The 19,908-nt window shown below is 39.7% G+C and overlaps 2 protein-coding genes across 9 annotated transcripts in view; one reads left to right on the top strand and one right to left on the bottom strand.

Annotated features, from left to right (window-relative positions):
* Positions 1-225: 225 nt before the first annotated feature.
* LOC118598880 lies at positions 226-8,225 on the bottom strand. 2 transcript variants are annotated; one of them, XM_036212502.1, is made up of 3 exons: positions 7,226-8,223; positions 718-829; positions 226-648 (listed from the first exon to the last, which is right to left on the bottom strand). In XM_036212502.1, exons 1-3 carry the CDS (start codon positions 7,813-7,815, stop codon positions 502-504), a joined length of 849 nt encoding a protein of 282 aa, XP_036068395.1. In that variant the 5' UTR covers positions 7,816-8,223; the 3' UTR covers positions 226-501. The 2 variants fall into 2 exon arrangements, with proteins under 2 accessions (XP_036068395.1, XP_036068394.1); XM_036212501.1 differs by having other exon boundaries at positions 226-829; positions 7,226-8,225.
* Positions 7,482-19,908, top strand: part of znf423 (zinc finger protein 423) — a 178,922-nt gene continuing 166,495 nt past the window's right edge. For 6 of the 7 annotated variants that reach the window (XM_024281572.2, XM_024281579.2, XM_024281574.2 and 3 more), the window contains exon 1: positions 7,482-7,615. In XM_024281572.2, the coding sequence (XP_024137340.1) occupies positions 7,576-7,615 (40 nt within the window). In that variant the 5' untranslated portion in view covers positions 7,482-7,575. The remainder of the gene's footprint in view (positions 7,616-19,908) is intronic. The other variant, XM_024281577.2, reaches the window with a different exon arrangement.

Genomic DNA, 19,908 nt, shown 5'->3' with positions numbered 1-19,908 from the left:
GCCTGTGAGTAAATAAAGATGTTTATTTAGTCAGCAATGTATTTTTTTGGTCGACCGAGCGTTAGCATTAGCCGTCCTATGGGATATTCTATTGAACGTTAGCATCAAGCTAGCGGACTTTAGCTTTATGTGCTAAATCGATTTATGTCTTTTGTGTATCGATTATTGATCTATTAAACTTAAATCGATTCAAATCGATTGATCATTTTTTTTTAAACCCAGCCATTGTTCCACGAAGTCATAAACACATGGACTTCCATTGAGAAATGATTTTATTTATCAGAATTATCATTCTTGCTGTTACCTTCTTATTAACTTATTTATTTCTAATCATATTTTTTTTAAAGATATTTTTTCTTTATTCCCAGTTATTCAATTCATAAACTGACCAATCAGATGCCTCAGTAAAAGACGTGGTGCCTGCTGGTCCCACCTGCGACGTTTGATTGACAGATTCTCCCAAGCCGCTTTCAGTGGGAGGGGTGTGGACTTCTAACAAGCTCACTCCCAATTGGTGACTGTAGTTCCTCTAAAAAGTGACTCAGACTGACTCGGACCAATCACTGTTGTCGGGTTCCAAAATGGCGGCAGACGAACAGGAACAACGACTTTGGCCTGACTTCGCAGGGGCTGGAGGTGAGGATTTCCCTGTGGGCGACACCAACACCTTGTTTTGTCCAGTGAGAATATATGTCTGTGCATCTGCGCCAGCCATACCTGGCCCCTTCCTGGGGATGCTGGACATTGGGAATGACCGCAGATGGAAAGACGCCACAACCCGCCGGGACAAGCTGGACGAGGGAAGCGGGGGACCCCCACTCGGTATAGACTGCAGGAGGGGTGAAAGATCTGCTGGTTTATATACCTATCACACGATACGCAAATCTTGCACAAACGATGCATGATTGTTGTGCTTTTTCTATGCAAATCACTAGAGATTTGTGCATCACTTAGGTCAGTTTAAGGTGATATGCGCGCTGTATACATAATATAAAAGTTATACATCGATGGTGCATGTGTGAAAAGTCCATTAGACAAACGTGGACATATAACGATCGCGGAAAGACACAAATTTGCGTATGCATATTGCAAAAATTACGTACAAATGCGTAAAAGTTATGTAACAGTTGTACATAAATTATGTAACCAACCAAAAATTTAAAACAGCTATAAACCAAATTTACATAAAAACCTGTCGATCAAAGTCCTTGACGACATTGACAAATGACAACACGTATATATTATGTATGATATCATGCACTATTAAACATTGCAAATACATACGAAGACAATGCGCAAATTGTATGTAGTGGCTGTGTCACGTGATCTTAATGTGGGGTTATCCTATTCCAGACCTTGAGGGCCGGCCTCCTGCTGGTTTTCTAGAAATCCTGCCCTATCCGTTGTTGATGTTGCTTAATAGTACATAGACATGAACGTGTTCAGTAGATAAAGTGGACGTAAAAACATTTTTTTTGGCACAAATGGAACCCCATACAGCACTGGCTGCATGTATAGAGAAAATTACCTTATAGTCACTTTCTTAAAAATTAACTCATTAATGTTGTCTGGGGAGGGGACTATTTGTTTCCCTGCTTCAAGCCTGATCAACATCCCGCCCCCAAGGGCTATATACCCCACCATGATTGGTTGGTTCGTCAGGTCCACACACAGCAATGTAAAAGTGGGATTCACAGAAAACTCGCGGGCTGTGTCAACATTAAAGTTTTATATTGGGGCGCCGTGGTCCAGTTGTAGGGTGGTTGACTCCCGATTGAAAGAATGCGGGTTTGATTCCCGCCTTGCCCGTCTATGTGTCGAGGTGCCCTTGGGTAAGCCAAAAAGTTAAATGATATCCAACAATTCATTTTAGAGCAACTTTATATTTTTAGGAAAACTAAGTGTTAGTTTTTTTACCATGAATCTCAGTTCTGGTGAATCCTTCACAGGTTTACAAAACAAGCTAAACAAAAACCATCTTTGAAAGTTTGCGGCGGAGCGCCGCCCGCTTCTGGTCTCCAGAAAACTTGATTTTAATGTATTTTGCATGAAAGGAGAACATAATGGGCCGTGACTAATGCACAGTAGCTAACAGTTAATGCATGAATGGATCAAAGGTGGCTTTGCAGAGGGAGTGTAACCACAGCAACAAACGCAGAATGCATTTATGAACACACACTCTCAAATCTGGCACTTTGTCTTCTGACCCCCCTCTACCCCTACATGACTGTAAAACCAACTGCTGTTAAGGTATGAAATCTTTAAGCCAAATCCCCATTCTGGAGCCCTAAAGCTACATCTGTGTTCACTCTCCTCCATTGACGTCCTGTCTGTAACGATTCCCGCCGGACTCGTTGAGTGGCTGCTGGACGTTCTCTGGTGGTGTGCACGAAAACGCCAAATCCGTGAGGAGATGACAGAGGGTGTAATCGTGAGCTATGTGATTCAACAATAAGACTCTTAGAAGCTTTTCAGAGCAGGGCCTGTCCTTGACCCTTAAGGAGCTTGTAATGCGGCTTTTTCTCCTCTCTTTGTATTTACCGGCTGAAACGAGGGGGGGCTGCCGGGGCGGGGGGAGGACCAACCACTGAGTGAGGGCTTTTGCCCCTTAATGCCAGAGGCAGCATACTGGGGGGGGGGACACTGGTCTCCTGGCATGCACTGATTTCATTTGGAAGGATGGGTGAGGCAGGGAGGAGGGATGGTGATGGGGGGGCAAAGAGAAAAGAGCCCCCCCCCACACTGTCTCGAACCTCGGCAGGGGATCAATCTTAAAGGCTGCTCTGACTCTCCGTGGGGGGGCGGGGGGCAGGGAGGCTCAATCTGCAGTCCTGCTGGTCAGCACGGGGAGCTCCGAGTTGCCCGGCTTGCCATGACAACCGGAGCCGGCGGAGGAAAAGTCGGAAAACTGCCGGCAGAGGCGTGAACAAAGCAGCAGAGATTTCATTTTACCCCTCTTTGTTTGGTTTTGTAAAAAGCCACACTTGACTTTTCTTCACACACGTCCGTCCAGATGAACTCTGTAGAGTCAGACGGCTGATTTTCAGAATAAAAGCATCTCTTAAGGATTGGTCCTATTATATATCAATGGGAGGAAGAGTGACGTTCTTGCAAAATCTCCCTGTTTGAAGTCATCTCAATCTGCTCCTCAGTAGAAAAGCATTTTGAGTTTCTTCATTCCTCAAAAAAGGGGAAGGGGAAAGCCACTTTTTTTATTAGGTAAAAGTCCACAAAAACCGGTCTGACCCTTTGATATTTGAACATTTGAGCACAAAATCTTTAAACATACTGTAACTTTTAGATCATTAACACGATCAACGTCATCCCAGCAGATTTTGAAGGAGAAAAGCGGCGTGCGCCGCTTTTCTCCTTCAAAATCTACTGGGATGACGTTGATCGTGTTAACAGTTGACAAGTTACAGTAAATCAAGGAACATAAACACTGGAGCTCCGGTGTTAAAGGGTTAACTCAATCATGTCAAAGTCTTCATTAAGATTTTTTAACCAGAAGTAGACCTCCTGCTGTGTTCAGATCTTTGTTCTACTCAGCTGGAGCTCATGACCTGATGGAGGAGGTCCTTCTTTTGTAGTTTCCATTACAGAAAAGAGTTTATAGTGTCACACTTCCACCATCGTTTCATTTATATCTACATAAAACGGATGGCAAACAATTAAGTGACCAAAAAAACTTCTGAAAGGATTCGATGACATCATCTATTGGTTTGAATGGGTCCAAATCTAAGGCAGTTTTTTTTTTATCTGCTCCATTTTGAAAAGAGTTGTAAATTAAACAATAACTAGAAAAGTTGCATTACCTGCGATAATGCTAGAGTGAATGGTTTTTGCTAAAAATAGTTGCTGAAGCTTTTGCCGAAAATTTGGGGGATTTGCTGAAAATGCAAACGTTATTTGCAAAATGTTAGATTTGCTAAAAGACTAGAAATTTCGTTATTATGAAAGAGCTCTGAAATTGACCAAAATTTCTGAAAATGTGTAGTAAAAGTGCTTAAAAATCCATATTAGATGCCAATTTTGCAACAAAAAAAAAATTAGTGTGTTGCTTAAATATGAGCTAAACTCCTAATTAGCCCAAAAAACTTTGGTAGATCCCATATTAGTAAAAATAAAAACTTTTTGTAAAAAAATTTAAGTACATTAGCAACAAGCCTTTAAATATATTGATGGGAGCAACATATTCATCGTTAGCAACACGCTAACGTTTTTGGCTAATTTGTTACCTATTGAGGTTTTTATAGGCTAATTTAGAGTTCACCTTCTATTTTAGCAGCATGCTGACGTTTTTTTATTGAGAAATTTTAGGCTATTTTGGAGTTTAGCTGGTATTTAAGCAACGATTCAGCTTTTTTTGGGCTAATTTGGAGTTTAGCTAATATTTAAACAACTACCGGTACATATTTTTGCAAAAGTGGCATGCATTAGGGATTTTTAGGCAGTTCTACTACATATTTTTCAGAAATTTAGGTCAACTTAAGGATTCTTTCACAGTTCTTTAACAACATTTCTAGTCTTTTAGCCAATTATCATTTTGCAAATATTTTCAGCAAATCCCTTCCACAATTAAAGTAAATTGCGTCACCATTTCCAGCAAAAAGCTTTAACATCTTCAGCGAATACTTTCAGCAAAAAACATTCACACTAGCATTATCGGAGGTAATGCAACTTTTCTAGTTCTAATTAGTTTAATTTAATGGAGCTATGTTTGAGGCAGAAGTAGAGCTGATTGGAAGATCGCAGGGTTCAGTTCCTGCCCTGTCCGCTGTCAATCAAACATTTTGAATGTTTGAGGTGGGGCAACACATGCTTTTACTGAAGCATCTGATTGGTCAGCTTTTATTAGAGTAAATAGAGTGAATAAAAGTAATTTAAAAGAAATTCAGACACCATGCTCACAATTATTTTTGTTTAATGTCGAATGGGATATCACTGCTTTCATGAAGTGAAAATCAATCAATAAGAGCATGTTATATGACTATTTTTGAATCCATAAATTTATGGCTGAGGTGCACATAGATGATAAACTATGAAGGATTTTACATCCCTATTAACCTGAAGATGTTTTATTTGCTCAACGTTACCTCCAGAATTCAAAGATTTTAAATGCAAAGCAAACTTTGGTCAAAAGTTTGATATTTTACGAATTAAAAGCACATATTATCTTATGCTCCATAACATTGGTTATAAAAATAAAAAAAAAAAAATCACTTCTTGAGAGATACTATGTTCTTTTTATATTTTTGCTTTTATTCATGCCAAAAAATTGGCATAATTCATAATTATTAAAAAACCGAAGGTCCTGAATGGAAACCCAAATTTCTTTAAGACAAAAGTAAAACTATGTGGCTATGCGGTTTTGATCAGTAGAAATTGAGAAATTCCAACAAATTTCCCAGAATTCTCTGCGAAAAACCAATATGGATTGATGCTCACTAGATTGGGGAATATGGACCACAATGCATTGTGTTTGGACAATTTTCGTAAAAATAAAAAAGTGTTCAAACGTCTTTTGTTTTTGATAAACCATCAACATTTTGATCTTTAGAACATAGTGGATTCATAAGTAGTTGTCATAAAATGCTCAAATTGATTAGGAAATTGGTGACATCATGCTTGGTGTTGAAAAACTGTGAAAATGGTGTCGGAATTGTTTTTAAAATCCAGGACTCAAAATAGTTCTGCATTAGTGCAACCACAAACGATTATTTTAATAGTCGCCTAATCACAGATTATTTTTTCAGATTAATCGACTAATCGAGTCATGTGCAAACTGGATGTAAAGCACACATCTTAACCTTCATTAGCTTTAAACTAAAAACGAGATATATATCATTACATGCAATAATGCTAGTGTGGATGCTGTAAGCTTAATTTGGATGTTCAAGATGCTAGTGGTGATAGCTCAAGATGCTAAAATTGATAGCTAAAAGCACTGAAGCTAATAGCAGGAAATCGCTGAAGCTAATAGCTAGCTAAAATATTAGTTAATTAATCCTAAAAAACTGAAAAAAATCCTAAATTAGCCAAAATAGCTAGCATGCAACTGAAATATTGACTAAACTCCAAATTAGCCTAAAAAACCTTAGTAAATACCAAAATAGTCCAAAAAGCTCGCAGAATGCAATTATAACTTTCAACTTTACTATATTCTGACTCCATGTAATATAAAGTAACGACTAATTAGTTATCGACTATTTTAGTAGTTGTTTAGTCGGCTAATCGTGGCAGCCCTATTCTGCACTATATGGTTTTCTTAGTAGTTAGGCATAAGGGTGGGAATTCTGACATCTTGGAGCCAGCTGGTACTTCCTGTTTGAAGGGGGGAAGGATCGATCAGTCCAGTTCTCATATACAGTCAATGAGCTTGTGCTTGCTGTAGTTTCTTCAGTGCTATAAGTTTTTCCAAAGGTATTTTTGCATCTGCTTAGAAATCACAAAATACTTATTTTTTTATTTTCTTTAAATATAAAAAATGCACCTTAAAATGTTCAGCATTGATTTTCCTCCAGGTGTAGTAGCGCCGCGCGGCCACACCTGGGCGCTGTTGTCTAACTCAGCCCCGCTCCGTCTCTCTCCCTCCGCCAGCCCTGCCCGCCTCTCTGCCTCAGCCAACCCGGGCTGTGCCGAGCTGCTCCCTGCGGGATCAGAGCGCTCCCCCGCCGGGACCCTTCTCTCACATCCCCCTGCTGGGACGCGGCTACATTTCCAGCCAAGCACTGCCTGCCTTGGCTTTATTATGTGTGTCTGCACCGCAGCCCCGCCAGCAGAGGCAGGCAGAGGAGGAGGAGGAGGGAGACTGGTAGCCAGAGTCAGGACAAAGAAAAAGCAGGGAGACAGAGGCTAGCGGAGGGTTAGGCTGGAGCAAACACGATCTGCTGCTCAGGACGGGGGGGTTCACTTAAAAAAAACAAAAAACATCCAAAACGCGGGGGTAGTTTAAAGCAGCATTCCCATCGGGGGGCGGACACGCGGGGGAAGCGCGCGGCCACCAGAGCAAACACCGACATGCTCAGAGTAGAATAGCGGGTCGGAACACGGGAGTGGAGGGTTCGATTCCGGACGACAGCAGCAGCAGGAGGAGGAGGTGGTGGTGGTGGGGGCAAAGAGACAAACTGTAAACTGAAGGACGCGCGAGGGGAGCCGCCACGCGCTCTTCCAAACCATTTAACCCCCGAGAACACGTCAGCGCGCGCGGACGCTGCGCTGTCACCTTTCCAGAAATAGAGCGCGCGGGGTCCAGCCGAGCTCAGGTGCTTGCCACGCGCGTGGGAGGAAGAAAAAGAAGAGGACGAAGAAGGAGAAGAAGAGGATCCGCGCAGAAGGAGCCAAACTTCTCCCCGTTTGTTCTACAGGTTGCGCCGTCGAGGAGCGCCTCGTTCCCGGCGTCCGCGGGATCCGTCCGCCGCCTGGAGGCTGAAGGTGCCGCATTGCAACAGGCGGAGGAGGAGGAGGAGGAGGAGGCTCAGGAGCAGGAACGCTAATCCGCCCGCTTTGGTTATCTGAGAACACGGAACAGAAACAATTACCAGAATCAGGAGAGAAAGTAGTGCGGGAGCGGAGATGTCCAGAAGAAAGCAGGCCAAGCCGCGCTCCGTTAAAGGTAAGGAACTGTCCGGACCCGGAAGAACCGGGCCGGTGAGTTGTCACCTGTCGGCGGGCAGGTAAACCCTGAGGTTGTTCTAAGTTAAGTGCGCGCGCGCGGAGCTGGATGAGCCGCGGATCCTCGGGAACTTGATGCTGTGCAGATCTGCTGACTTTCCCCACGTTTCTCCTGCAGCAGAACCGATCTAGTTGTTGCATTTCTATGCTTCTTAAACTTTATTGAAGGCTGTTTTTTATTGTTCCTCTGAACGGTGTGTGGAAACAGGCCTCCCCATTGCACTGCATGGGTGAGTGGGCATCTAGCATGGGGAGGAGGGGGTGGGGGGCATGTGGTGTCCTTGGCTTTCCTGTTTCCTTTATGGGACCCAGATGGGCAGCGGGACTGGCTGACCATGTGCCCCCTCCTCCTCCTCTCATCCTCCTGTTTCCTTCCAGTATTCTGGTGCAGACCCGCAGTAGTCCTGATGTTTCCTGGTGGATTTCAGGAGGATGGATTGTGTGTTCCTCTGGTTTCAGAGCTTGAAGACTGTATTTCCTCCTCCAGACATTTGGTTTATTTCAAACCTCATGTATGAGAGACAGCTTGCCTCCTTAGTGTTCAGGTGATGCTTTCTTCTCAGAGCAGGAAATCACAGATCTCTCTGTGATCAGCGAGGAGCAGGGACGAGGGTTTGCTTGTTTGTGGACCAGTGAATGTGTGTGTTTGTGTGACTGAGGCCGTCAGGTCTCAGCAGCCGGGATAACCGGAGCTTAGCTTTAGTCATGCAGCCAAGCGAAGCCGAGCGGAGCGGACGAGCAGCAAACGCAGCCCTGGCCGTCCTGCACGAGCACCATGTGTGTTTGTGTGTTTGTTTGTGCGTGCTCCTCCTACACACGCTATCTCCCGTCCACACCTTGCCCCTCTGACAGCTTGGCAAGACCTGGCATTGGGGAGGAAAAAGAGGAGAGAGAGGGGGGGGGAAGGGGGGCAGCGCAGCAGGTGAGGGGGTGGAGGCGGAGGCCGGGCGGAGGTGAGCATCACCAGAGGATTATCTGTGTTTTCATGTTCTCCTGTCTTTCACCTGCTCACCCAACTCTGACTGGCTGTTTGGCTGGCCTGCTTGCTGGCTGGCTTACTGTCCAGCCAAGCATGCCACAACAACAACAAAGACTCCTCGTCCATCTCTGCTGCAGATTAACCCCCCCACACCACCACACACACACACAGGTGGGGCTAGACTAAAAGTCACATCCTGACTTCCTTTTTTTCGATATTTTTCACCTAAAGAAAGTTTCTGTTTTTAAATTTAAAGTCCTGTCACACACTTAGGGGGATGAGATGTGTCCATGCATCCTCTGGGGGGGTGGTGAACTGCAGACACAGCCGCTCTCAGTGGATTAACCCTCCAATCCAACCCCTTAATACCACTGAGGATCCCATTTTTAGTCTTTATCATGACACATTCTGGATTTGAACTCACAACCTTCCAGTCTCAGGCTGGACGCTCTACCACCCTGAGCTGCTTTAGACACTTTTTCAGCCCTTTCTGCAGCTTTCAAATGGACACTCATCTCCACCTCAGAGTTTCTGCTCTTTCTTTTGTGTTTTCCTGCTTCTGCTGTGTGGTGATGACATCCAGGATCTTGGTTTCAGCTCCTCGTGCTGCTCTCTGATTGTACTCGATGGTTGGGCTCAGAAGCAATTCTCTCCGTGTTTGCACAAACACTGGGATGTTTGCGTCCAGAATTAGCCGAATATATTCTTCAGCCGAGCGGCTCAAAGTGCTTCTGCTGCCTCCGTTTTTGTTCCCTCCCACTTTGTCTACTGTCAAATGTGTTTTCTGTCGAACTAGTGAAGCTTTATTGACAACTTCTCATGCAGAGTTTAGAGTGAAAGGCTGCAGGGATTTGCTTTTTGGAAGATGACTTTACTAAAATGTGTTTTGTAGAACAACACTTAAATCGTGGGATTAATTTTTGTTAAATCCGATTAAGATGAAATCACTTCAAATTCACCTGAAAATGAGGATTTTACATCAGGAATCTGCAACCCACTGTTTGAATTTTGTGGAAAATGTTTATAACTTGAATAAATAACTTGTTTGTAGTTTCTGTTTTAGCTTATTAATCTTAGTTAAAAGCTTAAAGCACATTCTAACTATTTGCTGCACGAGTGTCTAGTTACTTTTCAAAGACAAAGTTCTGCATTAGATTCAAAAGCAAAAGTAGTAAAACCCTCCGAAGTCATACAAATAGAAAACATTTACTTTCTTGCATTTTTTATTCAAGTAACTCTGCTGCATTCTGACACAGGATGTGTTTTATTTTGAAAGGAACTTGTATGTGTTGCTGGTAAAAGTCAAATAAAATAGTTGCATTTAGGAAAATTCAACACGCTCAATTATTGTAAATATTTAAAAACTACATTTTATAAATGAAAAGCCACAAAAACAGTGTTTTACTGATGGTGAAGTGAGACTTTATGGGTTTTTATCAAAAAGAAATGAGACCAAATGGCGTTAAAAGTTGCTGTTCTACGTCATTGTCGTGTCAAAATAAAAGACTTTATAAAATCATAAATCGATGATGATTATCGATCAGACAGAAGCGTAAACTTCTGACTGGAGGTCAGCTGTGAAGTCTTCTTCTTTTGGGGTAGAGCGGTCGATCAGAAGGTCGCAGGTTTGATTTCCGCCTCGGGCAAGACACTGAATCATCAGTTTGTGAATGAGGCTGTACAGCGCTTTAGGTCTTCTAAAGTGAAGCGCTATATAAGAACACGTCATTTTCTTGTGTGATGTCATCGATGAGGAGCTCAGCCATGCTGTCAGAACAGCAAATGCGTAGAGAAGAAGATTTTTACTTAAAGTCCCCCAATGACAATTTATTTTATTTAAAAAAAAATGTTCCCAGTAGTGTTTTAATTATGATTATAGCCAAAATCCCACAATCTAAATGTCTTAAAAAGCCATTTTTCATGTTTATATGAAACCTCTGTTTCAAAAATCTCCTCTGAGGGGGCGTGGCTTTTTTTGCTTCACCCCTGACCACCCCCTGTCTGATTCTGATAGCTTTGTGTCTCGCTAGCGTAAATTTTCACCGCTGCTACATAAAAATGTCAATCAATATCGGTAATCCAGTCGTACCGTTTTGATCTGGATGTCAGCTCGGACAAGGAAGTGAAGATCTTCATGGACAGAACTTCCTCCAAAATCCTGATTCTTTGTCCTTCCAGTTCACCAAAGACTATTTTAGCTAATTCTCCAATGTTTATTGACGTTGCTGTGATCAATACATTCAATCATTGGTTTCTCAGAGTTCTTGATAAAATAATGAAAGCTAACATCAAAATGCTCTTTCATTGATTTACAATCCTTTCCAACTGCGGTCAAATGAGCCGCCGTTCACATTTCCGTGGTCACATCAAGAAGCTCCGTGGAGTCTGGTGGAGATTTTCCATGAAACTCAGGCTAATTTAGAATTCAGCTTCTATTTTAGCAACATGCTAAGGTTTTTGACTAATTTAGTTTACTGAGGAATTTTTGGCTATGTTGGAGTTTAGCTAGCATTTAAGCATTGTGCTAGCTTTTTTTAAGCTAATTTGGCATCTACTGTGGTTTTTTTATGTTAATTTGGAGTTTAGCTAATATTTTTGAAACATGCTAACGTTTTTGGCTAATTTATCTACTGAGTTTTTTTCATAGGCTAATTTAGAATTTAGCTTTTATTTTAGCAACAGGCTAACGTTTTTGACTAATTTAGTTTACCGTTGTGAAAAAATTGTATATCGAGGAATTTTTGGCTATTTTGGTGTTTAGCTAGTATTTGAGCAACAAGATAGCCTTTTTGGCTAATTTGGCTTCTACTGACATTTCTTATGCTAATTAGGAGTTTAGCTAATATTTTAGAAACACATTAAATATTTTTACAAAACTGGGATGTATTAGGGATTTTTAAGCAATTTTACTACAATTTATTTTAGAAATTTAGGTTAACTTCAGCGCTCTTTCATAGATTTTTAACAAAATTTCTAATCTTTTAGTAAATTTAAAATTTTGCAAATATTTTGCATTTTCAGCAAACCCCTTCAGCAATTAAAGTAAATTTCATTACCATTTTCAGCAAAAAAGCTTCAGGATCTTCAGCAACTACTTTCCACAAAAATCATTCACACCACCAGCATTATCGCAGGTAATGCCGCTTTTACATTTGTTCTCTTTTATAAGAAAAATGCCACAGATACATGTTAAAAACTCAAAAAATGTGATTTTCATCGGAGAGGGACTTCAAACTCTGAATCCAGAATCGAGCTTCCATCTTCTGCAAACTTTCCAGAATCTTTGTTCCCTTTGGAATGGATCCAAATACTAACCCTTTAAAACTGGAGCTCCACTGTTTATGATCTTTGATTTACTGTAATGTTCTAATTGTTAGCATGATCAATGTAATTCCAGTAGATTTTGAAGGAGAGAAGCGGCGAGAGCCGCTTCTCTCCTTCAAAATCTACTGGAATTACATTGATCATGTTCACGGTTGAAAAGTTACAGTATGTTAAAGATTTAGTGTTTAAGCGTCACCACTAATTGCAGAGTGGTAATTGAACTAGCGGTGCCACGAAACCGGCAGCTTTTGAGAGAAAACGGTGGAGGGAAGAAAGGCGAGAGCGCGGCTCTTATCAAAATATTATTTCAGCGGATTAATCCCTCTTTAATGTGTGTCTTTAGCGAGGCGAGGAAGCAAAAATCTCATTCTGCTCCAGCAGCCTCTCCATGCTATCTCTCCCCCTCTCAGCCCCTCGAGTCTCTCATGCATTATGTAGTGATGATTATTACTTAATTACACATTAATAAATCCGCTTCATTTGCAGGACATTAAACGGTAGTTGAGCGCATGTGACAGGGAGACAGAGGAGAGAGGGAGGAGGAGGAGAGAAGGAGCACCTTTAAAGGTTTATTTGGAGCGTGAGGAGATCTTTTCCACGTTCTCTTATCTGTGGCTTTGTGTTAGTTTCATGCATTTGCCTCTCCAGTTCAAAGGTTGGTAATCTCACATTTAAGAAGGTATTTTTGCAAAAACAGTGGAGTAGACACCTCCAATTGATTAAGAAGCGTTCATGAGTAAAGACGGCGAGTAAAGTGAAGCAGCTGAAATTAAAAAATGAGAGTTTGTGGAGGAAAGTTTCAGTTAAAATGAATGAAAGTTTGTCTACTTTTATGAATTAATTGGTAAAAGAGTTGATAATCCTGTTTTTGTAGTACTTTCTGATAATGGAGGAAAACGCTAAAGAAATTTAAGCTTAAAATTGTGATTATTTGATTTTGTAAATTGTGGTGAATCAGGAGCAGATAAAAAAAGGAGTTTAAAATAGTTCTGATGCGTCCACTTGTAGACAAATAAGCCTCGTTTGTACTGAGCACTCCAGTACGGTCCGGTTCGATCAGGTATTTTGAGCATTTCCATTGTTAAATGGACTCCTTAAATAGTTCCGACTAGGGGTGGGTTGATAAAATCGATTTGAATCAATTTAATCTTAACAGATCAATAATCGATTCATAGAAATATAATTGATTTAGCGCATAAAGCTAAAATCTGCTAACTTGATGCTAACGTTTTATGGAATTTCCCATTGCACGGCTAATGCTAACGCTCGGTCAACCGAAACATACTTTGCTGACTAAATGAACATCTTTATAAACTCACAGGCATGATTTTTCCAAACTCTTTTAAGGAAATATTTTTTTAAAGTAACCTTTTGTGGTTTTAAAGAACATTTTTTGCTCATACTTTCTTCTTCTGGATTAAGGTGTAATGAGATTGCTAGTGGTCAAACTGAAACGCCCTCCAGGAGAAGCAGAACAATGTTGTTTACAACAATCTTGCACAAAGCAGCGGCACTGCTATTCATGTTTACTATTATTATCACTGAATTTGACACATAATTCCAATTCAATTTGTGTCAATACGTTATTTATTGGACAAAATAAGATACGGTTTTTACTATGATTGTGTTCAAGCTAAAAAAAATAGGGACATTTTCCTAAAAAATATGTGTTCTTTTATATAATGGGAGTTATTAGAGAGGATTTTTACCTGTTATTGCAGTATCATGATATCATCGATATCGTGAGCTGTGTATCGCGTATCACATCGTATCGTAAGGATAGATCATTTATATACGTTTTTAGGAGCATTTTTCTCGGATTGTTGGCTGTCAGAAAGAAAAGGAAGTATAAAGAAATCCTTTGAAAATCAATGAGTTTTGTGGATGTGGGAAATAAAATTCAGCTCAACTAGCAAGGTGTTCTCAAGGTTTTTCTGAAAGAGCATCAAACTTAGCAAAAATGTTTTATGATCAGTATTCCATAGAATTCAAATCTTTTGTTCAAATCAGCGCATTGAAACCACATTATGTTTCCTGTGTTTGACTGTAATCTAATGATTCAAAATGAGTAATTTTTGAAGAGTAAATGTTTAAAGCTTTAATAGCTCGTTTGATCATTTCACTTAAATGATTTGAGAAGAAAATTGAGGGTTAATTGAGATTTTATGGAAAAAAATCCTTAAAAGCAAATGTTTTTGTTAATTTATTCAGTCAGAAGTAACAGATGAGGACGGCTCTGATAATCTGTCAGGTTTTCATTGTCTGAAGCTTGAAGCGGTTTGTCTGCAGAAGGTTGAAATCGAGCTGTAAGGTGTGCGAATGCCAGCGGCGCTCCTTATCAGCTCGCAGCCTGGCGTGGTTAAGCATGCATGCGAACGTGCCACGGCGGCAGCTTAACTCGCCTCGTTTATCAGCTGCAAACTTGCTGGACACCCCCCCCCATCTGAGTGTCCACACACGCACTGGGTCGGTCCAGAACCCGGCTGCCTCCAGAACAACTAATGTCTCAGGTTTTCTGAGTCGTTATTTACGATCATCACTGAAGGTTTCTCAGAGGAAAAGTATTTGTCACATTCATGGACACAGTGGTGAAGAGGTCATTTAATGAAATTGAAGTAAAAGTTTTAAAATAAAACCCCTGTTTGTGTGGTTTTGAAAACTACACAAATCAATTTTGGGAAACATTTTCATTGTTAGATTGATACATTATGACAGATTTATCAATAAATTATTAATGGTTTTTTACTAAACTGATACTGAATGAGAATGAGCCACTTTGATTGTGATTTTACTGTTTTTTTTATTTAATTCAGTCAGCGTTTTATTACTTTTAAGGAATTATTTAATACATATTCACAGTTTTTTTTAACAATGTGGTTTTGAAAACCAAATTACAGTAAAAATCAGTAGAAATCTTTTTAATTTAGGGTAGTTTATACTGCATAGCAGAAGTCAGATTTTGGATTGAAGCCACAAACAATAATGCAAAAATATAATTCTGCAGGAATTTAGTTAAAAATAAAATCCAGTTTCTGCTATTAGCCTTGTACTTATCTCATTATGAGATGTTAAGTCTTGGAACTCTGCTACACCTCCTTAAATGCAGCTAACCTCCATCAACTTTAGTTATAAATTTAGAAACGTTTCCATCGAACATGAACATGACCCTTAAACTTTGTATCAGTTTATTTTTATTTAAATGTAAGTTGAAATCCACTTCTACTATTAAATTTTAATCTTTATTTTGTTTTTTATTCTTAGAATCAGCATATACGATACTTTGCTCATCTCTCGTTGTCTCAAAATTCTTTATAAATAAAGTTTTGTTAAAGTAGGAAGAGATGAGGATCAGAGGGAAGCAAAGACGGCTGGTTCTGATTCTATCTTTGTTCTAGAATCTTAGAACATTGGTTCTTTCTGATCTAGTACTATACTCCCCCTGGATGAAAGGGGGTATAGTCCCCTCCGGGGGGGGGCTTCTCAAATGGGGGGGTGGGGTTTGTTGTTGACATTCTGATGCAGAAAACGTGAAAACTCTGGAGGTTAGTCCAGGTCGGAGCGGGAGTGCTCACACGTGTGCACAAACCAGCCCCCCCCCAAGTCACCCTTTCATCAACGGCAGTATGGGGGGGGTGGCGGCCCAGCAGATATATTATGCATCAACCAGGTGTGCATCAGGGAGCGGCTAATTGCCCCCACCACTAATGTTTAATGTACAGAAAATGAGGGGGGACGACAGAGAAAAGATCAGGTTTGTTTAAAGCTGCAGATCTTTACCGGTGGGGGGTGGGGGGGTTCTTCTAAAATGAATTGGTAGAGATAACTTTACTTTATAACTTTACTTTTTCCTAAAGATAAGAATAATAACATGGTTTTAAAAAAAAAGGGTGGATTTTTTATTTTTTTTTTAGGCATTAGTCACATGCACCTGTAGGGGTTGTCCTGTACAGGTGCTGAGTGTTTTTGGGGTGTCCCAGTCTGTGGAGGGTCATAGAAAAGAGTGAACACTTCTTATAGAAGCACAAGTTAGTCTTGGAATTCCCTTGAGGCCCGTACGGCCACCTCAAAGGTCCACTCTATTGAAAGTCATGTGGTGTTTTTAGCATGTTCTTGTAGCATTTATAAAATAATTTCAGATTAAAACTGCATTTCTAAGTATTTATTTATTAAAATTTGTCTAGAATCAGGGGCAGATGAAAACCTGCGGTTTGAAAAAGCTCCAGTTTGTGATTCAGCAACTGCTATGGGCTGGTTAGTCTCCCCTTTCCGCTATGCATCTTGCTCTTGTAGACAAATAGATCCATGCATTCATTTATGCATTTATTATCCTCGTCTGAACTGGGATCTGGCTCTAAACTATACAGCTGGAAAGCTCTGATATTGCTCTATGTTTATTTATTTTTTTTGCTACGCTAAAGTTAGCTTGGGCTTGTGAGATGCTATAAGCTAGCAGGAGAGAGTGTAAACCAGGAGCTAATGGGAAATTAGCGTAGCTAACTTTCGCACCAACAACTATGGTGCAAATAACAACTGAGCTCCTGCAGCTCTGCTGAAACTATGTCTTAAAAACAAAACAAGATTTTTGATTTTAGCTAAGTAAAAACTGTTATGAAAAAAATACCAAGCTTTTAGCTTAAAAAAATATCTGAAAAGTAAAGTTAAAAAAAAGTAAAATAACTTATCACTCTGTGAGCCTCCAAAGCACAGTAGCCATAGTGGTTCAATAATCAAGAACTTACAGTATATATATATACACACTACCTACCACTAGATTTGCTCCATTGAGATGTGATCCGATGTGACACAGGAAGTCTTTTATTTTGAAAGAAGGCCTTGTGAACCCCTGTGAAAAGTTATAAATTGTTCCGTATTTGGAAAAAATCTTTTTTCTCTTAAACTTTGTTTTATTTATGCCCCAAAAATAATAGTGTATTTATATTTCTCATAACATCAACACAAACACAAAGTCTTTTTTTTCTTAAGGATCTGTTGTTCCTGCTGGGTTGTGCTCAGTTAGAAATTGACCCAAATGGCTCTTTAAGTCTTTTCAGTGTGTTTTGGAGTTTCGCTAATATTTACATGTTAGCTTTTTTGGCTAATTTAGGCTTTTTTAAGTTTTTTAGGATATTTGAAAGTTTGGCCAGTTTTGAGCTACATGCTAGCTGTTTTGGCTAACCTGTTTTTTTTTTTTGTTTGTTTTGTTTTTTAGGCAAATTTGGCATTTAGCTTATATTTTATCTGGCTATCTGCTTCAGTGTTTTCATCTATCAGCTTCAGTGATTTCAGCTATCAGCTTCTGCATTTTACGTATTAATTTCAGCATTTTCAGCTATCATCAATAGCATCTTTAGCGGCCAAATTCAGTTTACAGCATTCACATTAACATTATCGGAGGTATTGTTCTTTATCTAGTTAATAAATATGTTAAAAAGTTACGGTTTTAGAGTTAAAAAAAAGTTTCAGAGTGTTCAATAAATGTTTATCCTGTTCAGCCCGCGACCTCAGGTGTGTTTTGGATTTTGGCCCCCTGTTCGATTGAGTTTAACCCTCCTGCTTTAAGAGGACGGCGACACAAACTACACTCGGATTGTCTAATTTTCCCAGTCAGGCTGCATTTTAGGAGCCTACACTTATCATGTGAACATCACTGGCTGCTTGTACAGTGCATAGGGTGTTGGGAGGGGTTAAAAGCGTCTCACCTACTTCACCCTCACTCACTACAACCTGTCGCTTGTAGCATGCCCAAAGAAAAAAAGGTGCATGAACATTTTCTCTTCATGGGTTCACCGAGTGGTCTTGATATTTCCTGTGGGCCACCTGTGTGTCCTGCCTGCACCGGTTTGCTCATTTTTCACTCGTATTTAGTCCATATCCACCTGTAAGGACAAAATCTTCTAGTTTGATTAAAATGGAATGTTCCAGAGCAGCAAACTGATGAAGGTCTGCTCTTCTAGAGCTTTAGACTTTTGTTTTTCTTCACTTGTTGTGCCACTTATTTAGAATTTAACTCATTGATTTTCTTCATTTCGTTTTTACCTTCAGATGTTTCTTTAATAATCAAATCCCTGTTTAGCAGAAGCATGTTTGTGAAAGAAAAAAAAAACCTGGAAAAGTTGCTGCATTGTTTTCCAGATTCATAAATATTTGAGCGTCTTTCTCACTTCCATCGCGCTCTCTTGGAGGCGAACACAAAGACGCTCACAAATCAAGAGGCTGGACTGAGCTTCATTGTCCTGCGAGAGCAGAGACCTGAGCAGAACAAGCCGCCTGCGCTGTGCTCCTCCTTTATGGAGCTCTCCGCCGGGGCTTTTGTAACGTGCTCCTCTATAGACCTACCAGTGCTTGTTTTTATTTCTGGAGTTTTCAGTTGGTTTTTCTAACTCCCCTCTATTCACCTCCCAGTCAAAAGGCAGAGGCGCCCTGCAGAGCCCGGCACAATGGAGCGAGAGGGAGCAGAAAGATGCTGAAAGAGAGCTTCACAGAAAGTTTAAAGCCGACTTCTCCTGTTTTTTTTTTTTTTTTTGCTTCTTTCTGAGCAGCAGATAAATCAGTTATATGTCCCGCCTTTGAGGTTCTTGTTTATGATAAAAAAAAACGTCAGAATCCTTGAACAAAAGACACATTAGTGGCTCGTAAAAGTGATTTTACTTCTGATAAATAATGTCGCTTTGAATAATGTCACCTTATTAGCAAAGGCTGCGTTCAAGAACGTCCCTCTGACTTAAAGTCCATTAGACTAAAGGTTGTAGAAACTTTGAAAACATAGAAAATAAATTAAATCTATGCAAATGTGAGAGAATAAAATGAAGGTAATTCTGGCTGTGGATCTGCAGAACAAGGTTGCTTTCAGTTTTGAACAATATTAATAAAACTTTTTATAATCTTTTTGTCATTTTTAAAAGTTTTATTTCTACGCTATTGTTTTAACTGTATGTTTCTCTTTAATGATACTTTTCAGCCGTTGAAAAAGAGATCTTTTCTTTATGAAATTTTCTGCTAAAATGAAGATTATATTAGATAAATGAACAAATCAACAAAAAAATCATTAAACTGATGCAGAAACTTAGACGATGGAAGTGAAACGCTACCCTTTTACAGGCTGTTGCTGCTCGTTACTTCATAATACATGTTTTACATTTAAGTGATATAATAGCTTTTTAAATCATTTTCACCTGATTTTGTCACTAACTTTCCATAGTATTTCTTAACACCAAAGTTTGTGTGGGGGGTAAAAATAAATTAAAAGTTAATTGAATCGTGTAAAACTGTAAATTAATGTAAATTATGATACTAATGAATACTACTACTGTATTTTAAATGATTGAATACTTGATTCTAAATCTTGAAAATAATGAATTTTGATTCATCAAATCCATTAAAGTCCCACTTCGATCATCGTTTGATTCATTTTCATTGTGCTCTTAGTGCTTCTTTATTTAAGATTTTGCCTTTCTTAGAGAAAACAAAAAAAGGAAAAAGTATCAATTACCAGGACATAGTTTCTGCAGAGCGGAACAAGTTTTTTTTGTTCATTTTTTTTTCTTTTTAGAAATTTGTCTCTGAGTTTTGGAAGGGATTGTTGTAGAGGTGGAATTCTTCCCTGGAACGCTCTTTAACTCACGTCAAACTAAATCAATAGTGTCTAGCTAGCCGCGCATTTTGATTTCACTAATTTGTTGTTTTCCCTACATATTTAATGTTGGTGTGACATGTCTGACACACAACATGACTTTTATCCAGTTGACCCTCGATACTACGAAAGCCAAAATGCTTCCAAACGGTCGATATAAGCGAAGCTGACGAGATCTAGAAGGTCACCCATGTTTGTCCACTCTTCAAAAATGTCTTTGCGTTTAGTTACTTTTACTTTCATTATTTAAAATTCATGAAACGATTCAGAATTTTTATATAAATCATAATCGATTCATGTA

This window comes from Oryzias melastigma, linkage group LG6 (genome assembly GCF_002922805.2).
Source record: "Oryzias melastigma strain HK-1 linkage group LG6, ASM292280v2, whole genome shotgun sequence".
NCBI lineage: Eukaryota > Metazoa > Chordata > Actinopteri > Beloniformes > Adrianichthyidae > Oryzias > Oryzias melastigma.
The sequence above is the reverse complement of the archived record's forward strand: the minus strand, read 5'-3'. Positions and strand labels throughout refer to the sequence as shown.